We start from the raw sequence: 21,390 nt of genomic DNA on the forward strand, positions 1-21,390 counted from the left end.
TCCGGGCCTCTTTTCCGAATGGATGCCGTGACGTCACGGATATGCCGAGAACCGTTTCCTCCAAAAAGAGTTTTCCTTTTTCCAGTCTTGTTTTTGGGTTTGAAGGACTCTCTGTTTCCTACAATGCAACGATACTCAATCCTTTTTATTTCTTCTTTTTTTTTGGGGGGGAGAGGGGGTTAAATGACCCCTCACCACATCTTAAAAACGGCTTGTAATTGGAGTGGCAAGTTCTCCAAGATGGCAATTCAATTCGTGGGGTCTCTTCAGAATTCGACATTTTGTGAAATCGTTGAGTATGACTCGACTCTAAATCGATAAAATAATAAACAAGTAAAATATGCGCCGAAGTTTTTTCGGCGCAGTAGAGTTTTCTGTACAGCCGCTACGGCGTATAATTAAGGCCACCGAAAATAGATCTATCTTTCGGTGGTCTCGGTAGAATGCTGTATGACCCACAGCCCGTGAAACTTGAACCAAGGCACGGTGGTGGCCTATCCTATGTCGTTGCCAGAAGCACGGCTTATGGCTAACCTTAACCTCAAATAAAATAAAAACTACTAAGGCTAGATGGCTGCAATTTGGTATGTTTGATGATTGGAGCTTGGATGATCAACATACCAATTTGCAGCCCTCTAGCCTCAGTAGTTTTTAAGATATGAGGGAGGACAGAAAAAGTGCAGACGGACAGACAAAGCCGGCACAATAGTTTTCTTTTACAGACAACTAAAATGTATACAATTTCTGGCTTATGGGATCAATTCTAATACATGAATTGTAATTTCTTAAATTTAAATGAACTACGGAGTACTGATATATCATTTTTATCCCGTTATAAAGTCTTGTTTGTGTTTAGTTCATAAACAACAATTATATATATATATATATATATATATATATATATATATATATATATATATATATACATATATATATACATATATACATTATATATACATATATATATATACATATATATATATACATACATATATATATAGATATATATATATATATATATATATATATATATATATATATATATATATACATATATAAAATTGTTAAAGTATATTTCAAATATACTTTAACATATGTTTTTTCTATCTTTAATAGTGCTACAAACAAATATTTTCCTCAATCATATACAATGAAAAGTTCAAAAATATAAATTTAAAATAAAAAATACTTATATTTTCAGAGAATTAGTCTGATAACTTCCCTTTCCCATCTCCCATTCCGCTCCCCTCCCCACCCACGGGATCAATCTCGTGGCTCTAATAAGAGGACGAGGGTAATTTGGTGCTGAAATTATCATCAATAGTTTGTAACACTTTCACCGTCTTTTTTTCTTTATCTATCAAAAGCATCCGGTGAGAGAGAGAGAGAGAGAGAGAGAGAGAGAGAGAGAGAGAGAGAGAGAGAGAGAGAGAGAGAGAGAGATACGTTAAGCCCCTAAATACTGTTGAATTTCGAATTCATTATAACTTGGGAATATATATATATATATATATATATATATATATATATATATATATATATATATATATATTTATATTTATATATACATACATATATATACATATATATATATATGTGTGTGTACATATATATATATATATATATATATATATATATATATATATATATATATATATATATATCAATATATATATATATATATATATATATATATGTATATATATATATATGTATATATATATATATGTATATATATATATGTATATATATATATATATATATATATTATATATATATATATTCATACATACATATATATATATATATATATATATATATATATATATACATATATATATGCCTATAAAACTACAAAGTTATCAGTTAAAACATATTGGCCCTTCTCATCTTTTAGATACTCCACCTACAAAAACGTCTACATAATTTCCGGCGTTTTGATGGAAGGAAACGGTCCTACTGGGGTTACGTCCCCTTGGTCTTGGGGGAGGGGAGACTAGAGTCTCTAGTCTAGGGACTAGGGGCCAAGGGACCCAACCAGGTGCCAAGGGACCCAACCTGGGCCCAGTTATAGCGTTCGTGAGTTCGTCTATGTCATCATCACTCGAGCCAAAGCCACATCGGTCTAGCTAACAGTCTGTCTCTCTGCTCCCGGTGGCAAACTCTTTATACGCGCGTTGTTTCGCGCCGCCAGGCTGTCTCTCCCGAAGAACAACCGGATTATAAAACAACATCAGAGAGGCTTCTTCAAACGCGTAACCCGACGTAAGTAGACGGAGCCTTCTATTCGACAGGTGTGTCTAAAAAAAAGAGAGACGTTGTCGAAATGAAGTTTAGACTTACAAGCTGTTGTTGAGTGATTGCGTCTACATGAGTGTGTTCAAAGTGGGTTGCTGTTGTTGTATAGGACTATATAGGGTCTTAACCAGTCTATATACATCTATATAAGTAAACAAAATCTCCTATTAGACAGACTGTCGAATCGTAAATTAGACTTACAGGTTGTTGAGGAGTGATTCCGTCTACAAGAGAGAGAGAGAGAGAGAGAGAGAGAGAGAGAGAGAGAGAGAGAGAGTTCTAAATGGAGTGCCTGCTGTTTTATAGGCCTATAGATCTTAGCCAAGTCTATATAGCCTACATCTATAAGTAGACAAAATCTCCTATTCGACGGATGTGTCGAAAAAGGGACGATGTCGGGTCATAGATTTAGACTTACAGGTTGTTGAGGAGTGACTCCGTCTGAGAGAGAGAGAGAGAGAGAGAGAGAGAGAGAGAGAGAGAGAGAGAGAGAGAGAGAGCAAAGTTGCTTGAATCTTGTTTTATAGGCCAGTAGGATCTTAATCAAGTCTATATAGCCTACATCTATAAGTAGACAAAAGTCCCCTATTCGACGGATGTGTCGAAAAAGAGACGATGTCGAATCGTAGATGGAAAGCAAGAAAAAAAAAGCCATGAAGAATTGCGTGCGGGAATATTAGACCTTAACAGGTTGTTGAGGAGTGACTGAGTGACTGCGTCTACAGGAGAGAGAGAGAGGAGAGAGAGGAGAGAGAGGAGAGAGAGAGAGAGAGAGAGGAATGACTGTTGCTGTATAGGCCTATGTAGGGTCTCGGTCAAGTCTACATAAGCCTATAACACCTGCTGTATCGCTTTTTAAAAAGTTATTCGCTACATTCTTCACATACATGTGGCAGCAGCATCACGGCGTGTAGGTAGAGGTTGCTGGCAGTGGTGGTGTCAGCTAAGGAGTAGAAGGGGGAGGAGGAGGTAGGAGCAAGAGGTAGAGGGAGGAGGTAGGAGGTATTTCATTACACATGAGGGCTGCTGCTTCTGACGCTATAGTGTTACGTTCGTGCCCTTGAGAATCTTCAAGTGACAGCATTTTTCCTTTTTTTTTTCATTTGGGGCCAAGATGAATAAATTGCAGGATATTTCTTACAATTTAAGGGGTTCTGTGTTGGTTTAACAGACTCCAGAGGTCCACATCAGGCTCCAACACCTTAGGACAAGGCACCACGCTAACATGAAAAACCGGCTTAGTACCATATCGATGATATGACATGTTAAATTTAGTACGACCACTTTTTTTTTTGAGGTTTTGGTGGTCTGTGTTGGTTTAACAGACTCCAGAGGTCCACATCAGGCTTCTTATCCCTTCCAACGCCTTAGAGCAAGGGTACCATGCTGATGTCTGCAGCCGGCTTAGTACCATATCGATGGTATGACATGTTAAATTTAGCCCGAACGCTTCGTGTACACGCCATTGCTTTGTCAAAGACCACCGCAGCTTAATTTTCCACGAGCTGCTTCGTCAAGGACCTTAGCAAAGCATATACGAAGCTTTAGCTGACTCCCAGGCATCACTGTATGATTGTGACTGACGGCAGGTTATTCACGAGAGTGATGGGGCAGACAGTGACCTGGGACAGTGAGCGAATGTCTCACAGCGAAGTTGAATACACGTCAAAATAAGTCTTGCATGTTCTGCTAACAGCTAACAGCCCCGGCCGCAACCCCGTTATTTAGTCATGTTAAATGGAAAAGCCGTTGAGTCACGGGAAGTGACTGTTCAGTTCTTAGACTTCTCAAGTCTTTCTTTTCAAGTCTTTTGAGACAGTTTTGAGCTTCTAAAGTGAATGACGATTTTGTCTAAAACCTCTGTCAGCTAGAGATATGCAACGATGAAATGACAAATGAAGTCGAAACGTTTGCAATAACAGCTAGACTAACCGCACGCCTCGGAAGAGGCTGTTTAGTTCTTAGACTTTTCAAGTCTTAAAACAGTTTTGAGCCTCTAAGGCTAATGTCATTTTAGTAAAAACTTTTATAATTTATAGAAATGCAACGATGAAATAATAAAGGAAGTCTAAACGCTTGAAATAATTGCTAGATTTACTAAACGCCCCAGAAAGTAACTGTTTAGTTCCTAGACTTTTCAAGTCTTTCAAAACAGTCTTGAGGCCTTAAAGGCGAATGCATTTAGTAACAAATTTCACAATTTAAAGATATACAGCGATGAAATAACAAAGGAAGTCTGAACATGAACACTTGCGCTAATGGCTGACGATCGCTAGACTCAACACACTTCCGGGAAACAATTGTAGCAGCGTAAGTGAATTTACAACAAAAACTAATACTTTTTACACTATAGCTTGTTAAACACGTACGCCAGATACGTTAAAACATTTCGCTGTGCATAACAAACGACGTATAGATTCGACAAAGGTTCATATTTAAAGATATACTCCAAACAGAAACTACATTCTTGAATCTTATAGTTTCATGAGTTTGGTGCTCCTCTTCAAAGGAATTTGCAACGTGCCAAAAGGCGCGTCAGTTTGCCAGATCGCTAGACGGGCACGTCAGAAGCATGCCCCAGTATGTGTGCCCTGAGATGCCTACTTTGTGTGTGTGTGTGTGTGTGTGTGTATGTATGTGTGTGTGTGCGTAAATGGCTTCTTCATAGCGTCCCATCGGTCTATGTATGGCCTTACACGACCTGTACCTCTGCCCACCTTTTCCTTTCTAAGGCTCCATTCCTCCCCGCATCCACCTCTCTCTCTCTCTCTCTCTCTCTCTCTCTCTCTCTCTCTCTCTTCGAAACGAATCCTTCGCAAGATTTTTACGAGGGTCGTATCGGCCTATGTGGTTTTATTAGACTTATAGCTGCCCACCTTTTCCTTTAATACTTTATTCCTCCCCCTCCACCGCTCTCTCTCTCTCTCTCTCTCTCTCTCTCTCTCTCTCTCTCTCTCTCTCTCTCTTCGAAACGAATCCTTCGCAAGATTTTTACGAGCGTCGCATCGGCATATGTGATCTTATAAGACCTATATGAACCAGCACACCTTTTCCTTTGTAATGCTCTCTCTCTCTCTCTCTCTCTCTCTCTCTCTCTCTCTCTCTCCGGAAAGAATCCTCTGCACGGTTTTGACGAGCTGAAAGTGTGCACATTATAAAAATAGTTCGCGTATCCAAGCCTTCGCTGAAGCTTAATTTAGGAGTTATAATTAGGTCAGCTATAGTACAATGACGTTGCCAAGATGCCAAACGAATGTATATTTCCCCGACCCCCAACTACCACCACCCCTTAATAATAATAATAATAATAATAATAATAATAATAATAATAATATAATAATAATAATAATGGACTTGGCTGATTAATACAGGTACTTAAGAATATGAACCGACTGCTGTTGTAGATTTTAGCAGCGAGAGAATGAATGTGTCAGAGAATGTCTTTTGGATTTTCTAGACAGACCCCATTCTAGAAAAACCGCTCATTGTGTCAGAGACTGTCTTTTGTCTTTTCTAGAGCCACCCCACTCTAGGAAAACCGCTCACTGGGTCAGAGAATGTCTTTTGTTTTTTCCTAGAGAGACCCCATTCTAGAAAAACAGCTCATTGTGTCAGAGACTGTCTTTTGTCTTTTCTAGAGAGACCCCATCCTAGGAAAACCGCTCATTGGGTCAGAGAATGTCTTTTGTCTTTTCTAGAGCCACGCCACCCTAGGAAGACGGCTCATCGTGTGTGGGACTGTCTTTTGACTTTCCTAGACAGACCCCATTCTAGAAAAACTGCTCATTGTATCAGAAAATGTCTTTTGTGTTTTCTAGAGAGAGCCCATTCTAGGAAAACGGCTTATTGTGTCAGAGCCTGCCTTCTGTCCTTTCTAGAGAGAGACCCCATTCTAGGAAAACGGCTCATTGTGTCAGAGACTGTCATTTGTCTTTTCTAGAGAGACCCCATTCTTGGAAAAATGGCTCATTGAGAGAGAAGAATCCTCGCATCCTTTAATGGCTGTAACTCCTCAGTCTATCTGTGAATTAAATTGTCTGTTCTATATACTAAGTATATATAGATTGTGTCCTATATTAAGTATATAGGTTGCGTCCTATATCTCCCTAGCCGGCCTTGAATGCATATATCTTTATCCAATAGTGACAATTATGATTATTATTCAGACCATGAACCGTATTCATATGGAACAAGCCCAGCAAAGGGGCCACTGACTTGAAATTCAAGCTTCCAAAGAATATTACAGTGTTCATTTGAAAGAAGTTACAGAAGGTAATAGGAAATAGGAAACACAGAAATACACTATAAATAGTACAGTCTTAAGTATCCTTCCTGAGGGAAAGGAAAAGAAGCCCTTGCAATCGACAGGATGTAATTCATGACTCGATTTAAAACGAAATGTTATTTTTACGTATGACCTGATACCAGCTAATCCTGAATCCTCTTTTATAATTCCTTACTGGTAACAAAACCGATATTAATTTTTTTCAACATATTCACTATACTGCAGTGGGAAATAGTGCTTTCTACAGTACAATTACCTATTCCAAACGTGTCTGTGTACCTTTACATAGGTTTAGATAATCCACAAACTCAAAATTTAAGCACTCTCCACGAAATACCTCTGAAACTACTGTATTATCTCTTTACAAAATTATGTCGCTTGAAATCATCTGCTGTAATTGTCAACGCATTCATTTTACTTAGAATTATTCCTATTTATAAACTCTGGTTTTAGTTTTCTGTAAAAGAAAGCTATTGTGCCGGCTATGGCTGTCCGTCCGCACTTTTTCTGTCCGCTCTCAGATCTTAAAAACTACTGAGGCTAGAGGACTGCAAATTGGGATGTCGATCATCCACCCTCCAATCATCAAACATACCAAATTGCAGCCCTCCACCCTCAGTAATTTTCATTTTATTTAAGGTTAAAATTAGCCATAATCGTACTTCTGGCATCGCTATAAGTACCAACAACACAGGCCACCACCGGACCGTGGCTGAGTTTCATGGGCCGTGGATGAGGCTACCAACGGACCGTGGCTGAGTTTCTTGGGCCGAAGCTAAGAGTTTCATGGACCGTGGTTGAAAGTTTTATGCACCATCGTACGCTGTGCAGAAAACTCAATTGCGCCGAAGAAACTTCGGCGCATTTTTTATTTGTTCATTCTTATTTACAAACTGGTTTTCCATTGGGTCTCCTACAAGAATACAATTCCCAGCACATTCCTACCTAACTTGGGTCACTGTACAGAAAGCTGAATTCTTTTTGAAGCCTGTTGTAGAAAAAGGGTTCCTATCCTATCATTAAGAGATTTTGTTCATAATAAGAATTTGCCCACTGTCTCTCAGTCTCTCTGTATGAGTGTGCTGTGTCTATTATAAAAATACAGCCCATTTGCAGTAAGTGCATACTACTGTACCTAAGGTATTTTCAGGTCTAGGGCCTACTACCACTTTTTGTAGCTTTGGTGAAAATAACTTTGTGCTCAGCATTTCTGTAGAGAAATGTAGACAAGATGTCAGTTTGAACGGTTCTTATTAAATACAGGATATGGTAATTTAGACTTCCAGTACACAAGTCATACAAGAAAGACAATGAGTAGGTCATGAATAATGCAATCTCTTGTTTGGTAATACATGAGTCATTGGTAAGATACCTCCTTGATCTTTGTTGTTAGAACAACAAAGAATTAGAAGGAATGGCATCAGAAGGTCTAAATCGAACAATGATGAATGTAGTAACACCACAAGTCTCAAGTCTAGAGGGTAATGTAATTCACAGAAAGATTCGAGACATCCAGACCACAAGTTTTTGGGACATAAAGCTTAAATCACAATTAAGTTTTAAGGCTTCAAAATCAGAAGATCAAAGCTTTGCGCGTAATTCACTGACAGTTTCGATAAGCAAAATCAAAAGTTCTAAACCTGTAAAGTAATTCACAGACGGTTTTGACACTTCAAAACCAAAAGATCAAAGACTTGAGCGTAATTCACAGACAGCTTCGAGACGCCTGAACCAAAAGTTCGAAACATGTCGAGTGATTAACAGAGAGTTTTAAAGCCTCGAACCAAAAGACCAAAGCCTTGAGCGTAATTCACAGAGTTTCGACACTTCAAAACCAAACGATCAAAGCTTTGAGCGTAATTCACAGACAGTTTCGATATGTAAAAACCGAACGTTCTAAACGTGTAGAGTTTCTCACTGACAGTTTTGACACTTCAAAACCAAAAGATCAAAGACTTCAGCGTAATTCACAGACAGTTTCGAGATGCCAAACCCAAAAGTTCTAAATCCGTAAAGTAATTCAAAGAGAGTTTTAAAGACTCGAACCAAAAGACCAAAGCCTGAAAGTAATTCACAGACAGTTTTGACACTTCAAAACCAAAAGATCAAAGACTTGAGCGTAATTCACAGACAGTTTCGATATGTAAAAACCGAAAGTTCTAAACCAATAAAGTAATTCACAGACAGTTTTGACGCTTCAAAACCAAAAGATCAAAGACTTGAGGGTAATTCACACACAGGTTCGAGATGTCAGACCCAAAAGTTCTAAATCTGTAGAGCAATTCACGGACAGTTTTGAGACAACACCTCTCTCCAGTGGTGTCTTGAAGCTGGCTATGAATTTTATTCTGTTCATGAATCTGGTGCCTGTAACAGGAAGGGATTTTACTGATGAACATTGACCTATGTTATTGCTAGCCATTGCGCACAGTATTTATCTTTTACAGAATAAAATGTTACAGACTAAAACCCAGACAATTTAACTATCCTGAAGCATCTTAATCCTGTTTCTCTCCATCCCACAGAAAAATCATCGACTGACTGAAAGATCATAAGAAGATGCTTCCGAAACACTTCGAACTCCCTTTGTTGCTTCTGATGGTCGAGTTCCTGGCGACTGTCAATATGGAAGAACTGGGAGAACTGAGTCCTTGGGAATTCAGTAGTAAGTCTCACATTCTTGTTCTTTGCATGTTTTTCTAAAGCAGTGGTTCTTAACCTGGGGTACCTGTTTAAACCTGGGGGTACGAGACATGATAGCCAGTGCAATGGTACTGCATAATTTTACTGTATATTTATCATATGTTTGTATTGTATTTATATTGGATGGGGGTACGAGAACATTTTCTGAGGCATCAAGGGGTACAGGCACTGAAAAAAGATTAAGAACCACTCTTCTAAAGCAAGAATAGTGGGGGACGTGATTAAACAAGTCCATGGTGATTATTATAGTTTTGGTGAACTCAAAAAGCTGTCGAATTCAACAAGCACTGAAGTTTTCAACAAAGTTCTTAATGTTAGTTCACTTTTGGTCGACTTTTACGAGCTGGCCTTTGACTACAGAGTTTTTGAAAAACTCCCTCCAAAATTCGTTGAAGAGGCATTTTGCTCTCCATACCCTTATGTAACGTTCTCTAAACCAGTTTCATTGTACCAAACAGTAATTCATAAATATTATGGGAATGACGATGGAAAAGTAGTTATATGAATCTAATCTTCATTATTTTCCAGTGAAAAAAATAGACCTAGTTTACTGAGTGATGTATACAGTTAGAGACTGTTCCATGATTCTTCCCTGCAGAGACAAATCTCACTCATTAAAAGTGTTAGATACAGGTAGGAGATTCAGCCAATGTTTCCAGCAAGCTGCCATTGTAATACCTTAGAGGACACTATAAAATCAAGAATCCTTAAAAAGTGTCACGAGGTGCAGGTATAGGATTCAGCCAACGATTTCAGTAAGCTGTCTTAATAATGCCTTTGAGATCATTCCACTAAATCAAGAATTCTTTTCCAGACTGCCTGTACAAACCCGCTTCAGACTCAATGCCCACCACGCTCTACACACCTCGTCTCCTGAACCTGAGGAAGCTGGGTAACTTAGCTCCCAAGACGTGGATCATGTTCTCTGGCAGAGTGTCTTACAAGGACGAGGTCGGTCTCACAGCTGGTTACCTATATTCCGTGACCAAAAAGGACCCAGAGAATAGATCGGACCAGAGTTATACTTTCACCAGACGTGGTACAAGCTATGACTACCCAGGCGAGCTTCTGCAGTTGGACAACTGGTCCTACGGTTTTGTCTCCTGTGATGAAGGTAATGTTGTCCCCCTTTTGTTCTGGCTATTTTCTGATGAAGACAGAAGTGTCCACTTCTCTAGTTTCAGCAAAGCACAGGTATACTTTTATAAGGAAAAATAGCCTTTTTCTGGCTATTTTCTGATGACAACAGAAAAAATGTCTACTTCTAATTGCTTTGATAAGGTATGGACATACTTTTTTTTATGGAAAAACCGTCCTTTTTTCTAACACTTTTCTGGTGACAACAAAAGATGTCCCATTCTCACTCTTTCAGTAAAGTATGGACATACGGTATTTTCTAACAGAAAAAAAAATGGCCTTTTGTCAGTCTATTTTCTGATGACAACAGAAAACTGTCCACTTCTCATTGTTTTAGTAAAGCACAGACATACCTTTTGTAGGAAAAATGGGTAAATTTCCTGTCTATTATCTAATGACAACAGCTTTTTCTTTAACTTCACGAAAAACAAAGGTCCGACACAAGGACAGTCCCACTGCTTACTTTCACTGAGGGGAAAGCTACTAGAAATTCCTTTTCTAATAATACTACTGCTTGAGGAAAATATCAGAGTTTTCATTTCAAAGTAGCTCTTAAAATTGTCATTGTTCTTGAAATGCTGGGTTAATCTTGTGTAAAAATTAATATCAGTCAATTGAATTATGCAGAAGCATTCTGAACTATTGTAAAATCTTGTCAAAATAAGGTATGTTAGAGGCAAAGCCTTGACTTCTTCTCGCTGATCTTATTCAGTAGGTGGAGGACTTATCCAAGTTCTTCATAACAGTGTCATCCATGTTAAGTACCACCAAAAATGTATAAACCGAATGAAATAACACGAGACTCTTTAACATGTAGAGTACCCTAATACAGTAAACATTTTTTAAACACAATACAATGGCCAGTATTACAGAAGCATTATTCTCATTTTTGACAGGACAGGTGTGCCATTATCTTTTAATCAACCCTCTCATAAACCAGAGGAACTAACTCTCCATTCTTTCCCCGCAGACGAAGCCGCGGCCATGAAAGAAGCTGACTTGTGGTGGCGGAAGTGCCCCTACTCCAGCCTGACGATTATCCTCATGGCGTTGGGCGCTCTGTTTATCGTGGTAGTGATCGTCGCCACCACCATCTGCTTCATCCGGAGACGAAGGGCGAGAAGAAACGCCAACCTCTTCCCCTTGTCCAAAAGGATGAGGCCAAAGAGAGACGCCACCTTGTACGTCTGATCTGGGGAGCTAGAGTCTTGTCCTTGTGCTGTGATGCTCAGAGTAGGCGTAGGTCCTCAGGTCCTCTGGATCTGACTGGTCCATACTGAGAGCCAAACTAAGTTATTGAAATGGAAGGAGTTCAGTGGAACTGGTTGAAAGTGGTTCCTAAAAGTGGAGCAAAAGTTAGGAAAAATGCACAGTGCTTCTACTGATGTAAGTGCACAATCAGGCGAACACTGAATATGTTCCCTGTGGGACCTGCATACACTTCCACATCGGATTGAAAGAAGCGTTGACAAATGAGTGCCAAAAATGAGCTATGTCGCCGAAGTACTTTGTTGAGCAATACATCTAACATCAAGCAAGAGTTTGGAGTGACAATGAGGCTTCAGATCCTTGCACTGCTAGGACCTACTTATACGTGGGTCCTGATCTTAGTTCCTTACTGCCCTTGGGACACGATAGTAGTCCTACCGCAGGAGTGTAAATGATCGTTGATTTTGAGAATAATGATACAAAGACTATATCACTCAATAGCTGCTGTGAATGACTGACGAAACCTGTAGGATTATGATAAACTCAAAATTATATTGACCTTTTTTATGAATTAAAACATAGGTAATTATTGCAGTGGACTTCAGCACACCCTAGATAAAAATGTTTTTACTGTCACGCGTCCATAATTATGTACTAAAATATTCCATAATGTATCAGTATTCTTTTCATGTATATATTGTACTATATACTCATGTCTGCATTTAAATAGTCGTACGATAATATTCTGGACTTATCTAATTATTTTATATCAAAATGCCGTTATTATTTGTAGACAACTTTTACTTCAATAAATTCTATTTTCTTTTAGAATGTCATGTTACTAAAACAAGGCACACACTTGTTCATCAACCTAAGTTTAGTTTTTGTTTTAAATTTGTAAAAAAATTCACTACAACATCCATGTAACTTAATCAAATCTTATTCATACTATCTGTATATATTTGCAGACCTGCTACATAACTAATTGAAATCACACACATCAATGCACATGGTGAATCCTAATTAGCATTATTTTTGGGGGACATAGGTCACCAAATATAGACATTTTTCATCTAGTTATCTGTTATACATGACTTGTGCAGGCTAGCCTAAGTATGATCATCATTACCTAATTGCCTTCAAGTTACCTTGGTGTTACCTGTACACAAGTTGAGCTATAAGTTACTCACTATTTTCACTAGATTATATAACACAGTTTTAAATAGGATGTTCATAGAAATCTTCTTTCAAATACAACTATATACTATCTATGTTAGAAAGCAACAGTCTGAGAGAAGATTGCATTAAAATGCAATCTATTCGGTGAAATGATTCCAATTATGTAAAGAATTGGGCATTTGTACTGCAGAAGACTGCCCTAGAACACTTGCTCAAGGATGTTTAAGGATGCAGCATCCAATTCACAGGTGTCATCTAGAATAGCTTGATGGTTCTAGCAGTGGACATGTTTGTATATATCTTTACAACATCAATCAATCCATTGTCAATTTGTTTGAATATTGTCCTCAGGAAGTTGATGAACGCAGTAGGCGACAGGAACAACTTGGACCCGGTGAAATAACTCATTATCTTAATAAGACAGGGATGGCTCCTAGGATATAGCTACCCTTAGGGGTCTGTTGGGTTTCAGATGCTTAATAGCCCCATAACAATACCTAGGTCTATAAATACCTATAATTTGAGAGAAATTAGATTATCCTATGTACCATTTACTGTATCCAACAAACTTTTTTCCCCTTTATTAAAATCACTCAATGGGCCGTTTGTCAGGTTTTGACGGTTCCAACAGGCACAAAGATGTCATCAGTTTTCTCTTGGCATACTGAAGGTGGGACCTAATTACGTATACAGCAACTTTATCACCATTTCTGGGCATTACTTTACGGCTGCTTTCCGGATTAGTTCTTTCTGATACCTTCTAGACCTTGGTGAGAATACCATTTATCAAGATCCCAGTACAGGTGTCCAGATTCAAGGAATGGTTCATACATCATGGTCGCAAGAAGCCCCGTTGGACTTTCCTTCAACTTAGAGACTGAGTTATGGCCAATTAGGACTTCAGCCTAAATTCTTGAACTCTTGATGGGGCACTTTTATGTAGGGTGAATTCCAACCAAAGCTGATGCTGGCTATGTCAGTGCAGATGGATGGGCTCTCCTTAAAAGGTCCTCTATTAAGGCAAATGTGTTTTGGCATGCTTCAGATAGCCAATGTAGTCTGTAAGTTTACAATTGTAGTGTGGTTCATACTACCACCAGTCTATAAAGATGTCTATATGGCCAAACAAACCGAGGAGCCATCTTGAATCACTTTCGAATCATACAACCACAAACTTGAGGTAGAACAACTTACGACTGATCGACATTGATTTACAAAAATTAGGTTGTCAACCCAATCACTGAGACACTTTTAGCACACAACTTGAGATTATCCTCTGTAAATCAAAGTGGTTGACACAGGGTGAGCTATCCCTGGTTTAGATGAAAAGCTACTTCTGTTCAGAAGGATATTTCTGTATTAGAATATCTACAAAAAGAACGTACCATTGTGCTGTAATTAGTGGCATATATTCTTGAACAGTCTTTGCAACACATTTCCCTCCATTTCTTTCCCATTAGCTACACATAAATAGGAGATTTGCTCTTTGTGATAGTCACATTTAACCAAGTTTGACCATTGAAGTTTGAAGGTCAGGGTCAAGGCTCTTTTGTAGAGTAAGTGTTTATCATTAAATACACCTCTTTGGAATTCTTTCCTACTGATCAGTTATAATGATAATTCCCTATTGATCAAGTTTAATAAACCTAACGTTTAAAAAATCTAAGGAATCAGCTACTGATCTGTGGCAAATTCATATTGTTAAACAATATCTGTAATTCCTTATTAAGTATGTTTTCCAATACTAACCTTCAGGGCTAAATGTCAAGGTCACAAAGCAGGTTACAACTTTGATATAATATAATTATAGAATTATAATATAATTATCTGAAACTGAAATGTTAACCAGTTGGCATTCCTACTGTTGCGTTTTTGTGGCATAAATATGCTTTATATCTGGCTTCCTACACCACCTGAATTGAAAAGGACATTCAAAAATTCTAATACATTAATTGATAAATTCATAAAAGGAAAATATATGAGATTTTAAACCTTCAGCACAGTTCTTCATTGGAGGGATGGGTAGAGCTCTCGGCTAGCATGCTGTTGGCCCAGCATTCGACTCTCCGACCGGCCAATGAAGAATTAGAGGGATTTATTGCTGGTGATAGAAACTCATTTCTCGTCATAATGTGGTTCGGATTCCTCAGTAAGCTGTAGGTCCCGTTGCTAATTGGTTACCTAGCAACGGGATCTACAGCTCATTGTGGAATCCGAACCACATTATAGCGAGAAAAGAATTTCTATCACCACAAATAAATTCCTCTAATTCTTCATTGGCCGGTCGGAGAATCGAACGCAGGGTCAGCAGAGTGCTAATTCCGTACAGATTATATATATATATATAATATATATATATAATATATATATATATATATATATATATATATATATATATATATATATATATATATATATGCATATATATATATATATATATATATATATATATATATATATATATGTATATAATATCATAATCAGAAAGCTACAAACGTCCATTAATATCCAATTCGCTCTACCTCGGAAATAATATATTTTCATATCTGTTACCGAAGGGGAATTTTTTAGTGATAATAAGTTCGCCGTCCCGTGGGGTCGAACCTGGGAAGGACGAGAACTCAGGACTACAGTATATAATATATATAATATATTATATATAATATATAATATATATATATATAATATATATTATATATATATACATATATATGTATATAAACAATAAAAATAAATATATGAATAACACAATTATGTACATATATAAAATATACATATATGAATATAATGAATTACTGAGGAAGCTAAACCCTACAACGCATTTAGCCAAAATTACGCAAAAACAACATCAGCGCAGTTTCTCCATTAGTCATAATTACTCAGCAATGACGGAATAAGCAATAACGACAGTAATGGCAAAACATGGTAATTCGGTGTGACTGCGTAATGTGTTTTCCGTCGCTGTAATCATCAAAATAACGTCATTAGTACCCGCACCTTCCCTTATTTACTTAAGTGTGCTTCCAATTAACAGCAAAATATGTCAGCAACTCATCACATACGCGTTGAAAACAAGTCACAAACATGTTTACAACAAGGCACAAACATGTTAACAACAAGTCTCAAACATGTTTACAACAAGTCGCAAATATGTTGACTACAAGTCACAAATGTGTTTACAACAAGTCACAAATGCTGAAAACAAGTCAACAACAATATTGTGGAGAACAAACCTTTGTCAAAGGCTAGAGAACCGTATGAAGCACTGGTTAAAGTTTCCAACAAGTAACTGACTTGTATACAACATGTTTATGATGAGTGTGCAACAAATTGCTGACATGTGGTTAAGACATTTTACTCAGACAGAGAAGCACACCTATTCATCTCCCATATTAGTGACATTATTAATGCTAGATAATCATATGAGTCAATGGTTAAAGTTACCAACAAGTAACTGACTTGTATATAACATGTTTATGATGTGTGTGCAACAAACTCCCGACATTTGATCAAGACATTTTACTGTGGCATAAAAGCACAACTTATTCATCTCCCACATTAGTAACATTATTAATGCCAGATAATCATATGAGAAACTGGTTGAGGTTACCAACAAGTCATTAACTTGCACGCAACATGTCTACGATGTGCAGGCAACATGTTGCCGACATGTGACTAGGACATGTTACTGCGCCGTAGACGCACACTCATCCGCCTCCCATATTAGGGACATAAATACCAACATTATCATTTTCATTAGTACATTATCACGTCCATTTTTACGTCCTCGATTGTTTTGGTAAACAAGCCCAGACAAGGTCTATTCATTGGCAGAGTCGTCAATGGAACGAAAATAGAACAAAGGAGAGAGAAGAATAACAACAAACAGTAAGGAATGATGCATGAGGCCGTGACGAACATTCGGATCGCCTGAAGGTCACGAAGGAGGAAGGAGGAAGGTATTGTATGTGACTAAGTCAGCCAGCCGTCCGTATTATACTGCAAAGATATTTTATGTGAATATATGTGTGTGTGTGCGTGTGTATTTATGCGTGTGTGTATGTGTGTATTATATACAGTATATATATATATATATATATATATATATATATATATATATATATATATATATATATAAATATATATATATATAAATATATACACATGTACATATAAATATATATATATATATATATATATATATATATATATATATGTGTGTACATATGTATATATACTGTATATAAATATATATATTTATATATGTATATATATATATATATATATATTTATATTTATATATATACATGTATATATTAAAAAAATAATGATTAAGAGCATACAATCATAGGAGAAAATAATCATTTAAACTGAGGAGAAGAAGAAATTAAATATAGCCATGACTCGGTGCACACGTATCCTACCATACACAGATTCTTCATCAGCCCTGAACGATAATGTTATTCTCGTCACAAACCATTTTCTTTAAGGCAAAATCTATCCTCAGCAATAATTCCCCACTTCAGAACCTACTTTCACAGAATCTGTTAAATATGGTAAACTTACAAACGTTAGAGTTCTCTGTCTCTAAGCGAGTTCGGTAGCCCGATCGGGAAATGTACCTTGCTGTAATCGTCCACTCTGACTCCTGCTTGGTAGATTTTCCTTGTTCCACCCTAGGAAATCCCAGAATTATATTACTACATTCGTTCCAGCGGGCCTTTGTTAGTGACCATCCTCCCGTGAAGTGTATCTTCTTCTCTCCCTCTGATTTATATGTGTATGTGTATATAATATTATATGTATGTGTACAGTATATGTAGTATATATATTGATGTGTGTATGCATGTGTATATATTTATATATGTGTGTGTTTGTGTATATATATATGATATATAGATATAGATATATATGTAAATTATATATGTATGTATATATAATATATATATGTTCTTATGTATATATGATTTATATATATATATATATATATATATATATATATATATATATATATATATATATATATATGTACTTATATATATATGATTTAGATACATATATATATATATATATATATATATATATATATATATATATATATATATGTATATGTATATATAATATATATATATACATAAGCAAAATTAGTATTCAGTTTCTGCAATTTGAATGGGTAGGATTCCGTATCTCTTATGGTTAAACACAGGATTAATAGTAGCCTACTCTATTAATCCTGGCTCAGTATTTGGTTCTAGTTTGTGACCGCGTGATCCCGGATTTTCCTGCATTGCCCTTATGTTTATTACCCCTTGGCAATTAACCATCTGGTATTCACTTTTATACACGTTTTTGGATTTCGTATGGTCAAACTTTCGTATCTCTTGTAGTCAGGTCTATGGTTTTATTTTGTGACTACTTGATCCCGGATTATCCTAGATTATGTTTCTGTCTATTACCCTTTGACAGTTGACCATCTGGTGTTCTTGTTCTTTTTGTTTATTTTGTAAAATTCTTTTCATCTGTGCCTCATTTGTGCCCAGGCGATGCGTTAATAAACGTGAAAGCGCTTGGTACTGAACTTCTGCCTGTCATTTTCTTGTGGGATTCGCTTATACACTGAAGTCACGTGCATCTACTGTGATTTTTTAAGCGTATGTGTATATATATATTTATATATATATATACATATATATATATGTATATATATATATATATATATATATATGTACTTATGTATATATGATATAGATATAGTATATATATATATATGTATGTATGTACTTATGTATATATGATATAGATATAGTATATATACACAAACACACACACACACACATATATATATATAAATATATATATATATATATATATATATATATATATATATATATATATATATATATATATGTACTTATGTATATATGATATAGATATAGTATATTTATATGTATCCAGCAAGGTACTTGACACTAATTACCATAAAATGCTTCATAAAACAAGAAAAATTGAAGTTCATGCAGAGTTTCCTTATTGTGTTTCTTTTACAAATTATATTTCCATAAGATCTATAAATAAGATCTATTAATAAAATCTGAATGAAGTATATAACAACTGGAATATTCAGTAACGCATCAAAAAGCTATTCAGTCTTAAATTGCAAATAACTTCTAAAATAGTTTTACAGCATCACCTGCACTACCTTCCAACACGTCTAAACCACCAGAAATGTTTGGTATTTTCTGCAATTTCTCAGGCCCAATCGATGACAGGCGCTGTGCAATGGCTCTGCTATAGCCCAGTGATCAATGTTAACAACCAAATGTTGCACCTAGGTCCAGTGCATCACCAGAAATATGATTAATACGATCAGATACTACTTTCTAATCAGTCACGTCTCAGACAAGCCAATTCTGTGCAAGAGAGCTGGAGTCATCACAAAACCGGACATGCCTTGGGTTCGAAGGATTGTGACATGCGCCTTTTCCCTGAGACACCCATTCCAACAGGTCATATGGTGAGGTAGAAAGCTGATGCATAAACGCCATAGGTTCCAGTTATCTGTAGCATAAATATTCACGACTGTGTTACCTTCCTGCGCCTACGTAAATACAAAAAGCTTTGCAAATTTTGCATGACAACAAGCAAGCCATGAATGATCGCAGCCTGCACGTGCGCAGGAGTGTCGCGGTGGAAAATAAAAGGCAGGTTCATCCAACCTTGTATCAAAAAACAAGAGCCGGTCTGTGGTATATTTCCAGACGAATGAGTTCAAGGCTGACGAGAAATAGCTACAGATCTCTTACTTGACACTGAAGGTCACCGAGTGTTCTTCTTAGCTAAAGCCCAGGTTCATCTGAAAGAAGCACCTTACATCTCTACCTGGTGTAAGTTATTAGATCAATAAAGACCAGTTATTACCTGAGGACAGACCGCTTTCCCAAAATCACCAGCAGCGAGTGAGAGATGCAACTTGGAAAACACAGCAAAGGGATGTCGGAAGGGGAGGTGTATTAGGAAAAGATTTTTTTTTTTTTGGTTTTCGCCACCATAAATCTGTGCTGAGTCATGCGCGGCCAACGACGCCCACTATAGCATGCGAGGCTGAACTCCGGGAAAAACAAAAAAAAAAAAAAAAATAAAGAACTGGGTGAGGCCCTGTATACCCTTAGTTACTTCCATTCCGTTTGATTTCATTATAATCTTTTCCGCTCTGCGAAACTCCGGGCTGTATAATATGGGTGACCGCAACTATGATAATAAGGGATTGAACATTATCCTATTACCTCAGGATACTAGACTTTTACGGTGCAAAGACAAATTTCTTTCAAGGATTTGACACTGTAGTCCTTGCTGTTATATATTTATAAGTATATATATATATATATATATATATATATATATATATATATATATATATATATATATATATATATATATATATATATTTCATATACATACATAAATAGAGAGAGAGAGAGAGAGACTGACAATCATCTCTGAACCCTTGACTAACATATACTACAAAACCAAAAATTCTTTCAATGAACTGGCATTGTAACACTAGTTCTCTCTCTTCTCTCTCTCTCTCTCTCTATATATATATATATATATATATATATATATATATATATATATATATATATATATATATATATATAGACAGAGAGAGAGAGAGAGAGAGAGAGAGACTGATAATTATCAGTCTCTAATTACCTCTGAACCCTTGACTAACATATACTGCAAAACCAAAATTTCTTTCAAAGTACTGGCATTATAACACTAGCTCTATATATATATATACATATATATATATATATATATATATATATATATATATATATATATATATATATATATATGTAGAGAGAGAGAGAGAGAGAGAGAGATATATATATATATATATATATATATATATATATATATATATATATATATATATATATAGAGAGAGAGAGAGAGAGAGAGAGAGAGAGAGAGAGAGAGAGAGAGAGAGAGAGAGAGGAACCGTAACAACAAATGCCCCGTTATATATGCTACTTTACAGTCAACACAATGCCAGGACCCTTACCCTCGCATACAAATCTGAGAGAGAGAGAGAGAGAGAGAGAGAGAGAGAGAGAGAGAGAGAGAGAGAGAGAGAGAGAGGGCAATTAATAAACTCATTATTAATGCCGTGCATATCGTATTGCAATAGTTTTTTTCCGCAATAAGGTATCATTGCAATGCAATAAACATTGGTGCAAGTCGCAACACTACTTCGTTCATATGCACCTGTGTGTTATGTGCGAGAGACATCATGATTAAGAGTGTATTGATCTTACTGATTCTGATTGTGTGTGTGTGTGTGTGCGTGTGTGTCTGTAACGTTGCCAAAGTGAGATAGACCCCTTACTTAACGGAACAACCCCACAGGGGGCCATTACTGACTTGAAATTCAAGCTTCTAAAGAATATGGTGTTCATATGAAAGAAGTTGCAGAAGGTAATAGGAATTATTATTATTATTATTATTATTATTATTATTATTATTATTATTATTATTATTATTATTATTATTATTATTCAGAAGATAAAACCTTA

At 36.4% G+C, this 21,390-nt stretch overlaps 2 protein-coding genes across 4 annotated transcripts in view; one reads left to right on the top strand and one right to left on the bottom strand.

Moving 5' to 3' along the window:
* The window catches only part of LOC136842930 (uncharacterized), a 90,273-nt gene that overhangs the window by 15,878 nt on the left and 53,005 nt on the right, over window positions 1-21,390 (bottom strand). The gene's annotated exons all lie outside the window — the stretch shown is intronic.
* On the top strand, window positions 1,935-12,460 carry LOC136842926 (uncharacterized). Its single transcript, XM_067110894.1, has 4 exons — window positions 1,935-2,265; window positions 9,109-9,248; window positions 10,101-10,400; window positions 11,394-12,460. Exons 2-4 carry the CDS (start codon window positions 9,143-9,145, stop codon window positions 11,612-11,614), a joined length of 627 nt encoding a protein of 208 aa, XP_066966995.1. The 5' UTR covers window positions 1,935-2,265; window positions 9,109-9,142; the 3' UTR covers window positions 11,615-12,460.

Source organism: Macrobrachium rosenbergii, chromosome 10, assembly GCF_040412425.1.
Source record: "Macrobrachium rosenbergii isolate ZJJX-2024 chromosome 10, ASM4041242v1, whole genome shotgun sequence".
Taxonomy (NCBI): Eukaryota; Metazoa; Arthropoda; class Malacostraca; order Decapoda; family Palaemonidae; genus Macrobrachium; species Macrobrachium rosenbergii.

Bases quoted from the DNA above. Each gene is read 5' to 3' on its own strand.
- LOC136842926 (XM_067110894.1), top strand. From the start codon at position 9,143: ATGCTTCCGAAACACTTCGAACTCCCTTTGTTGCTTCTGATGGTCGAG. The intron at 9,249-10,100 runs GTAAGTCTCACA...ATTCTTTTCCAG, and splicing joins GAGTCCTTGGGAATTCAGTA to ACTGCCTGTACAAACCCGCT. The intron at 10,401-11,393 runs GTAATGTTGTCC...CTTTCCCCGCAG, and splicing joins TTTTGTCTCCTGTGATGAAG to ACGAAGCCGCGGCCATGAAA.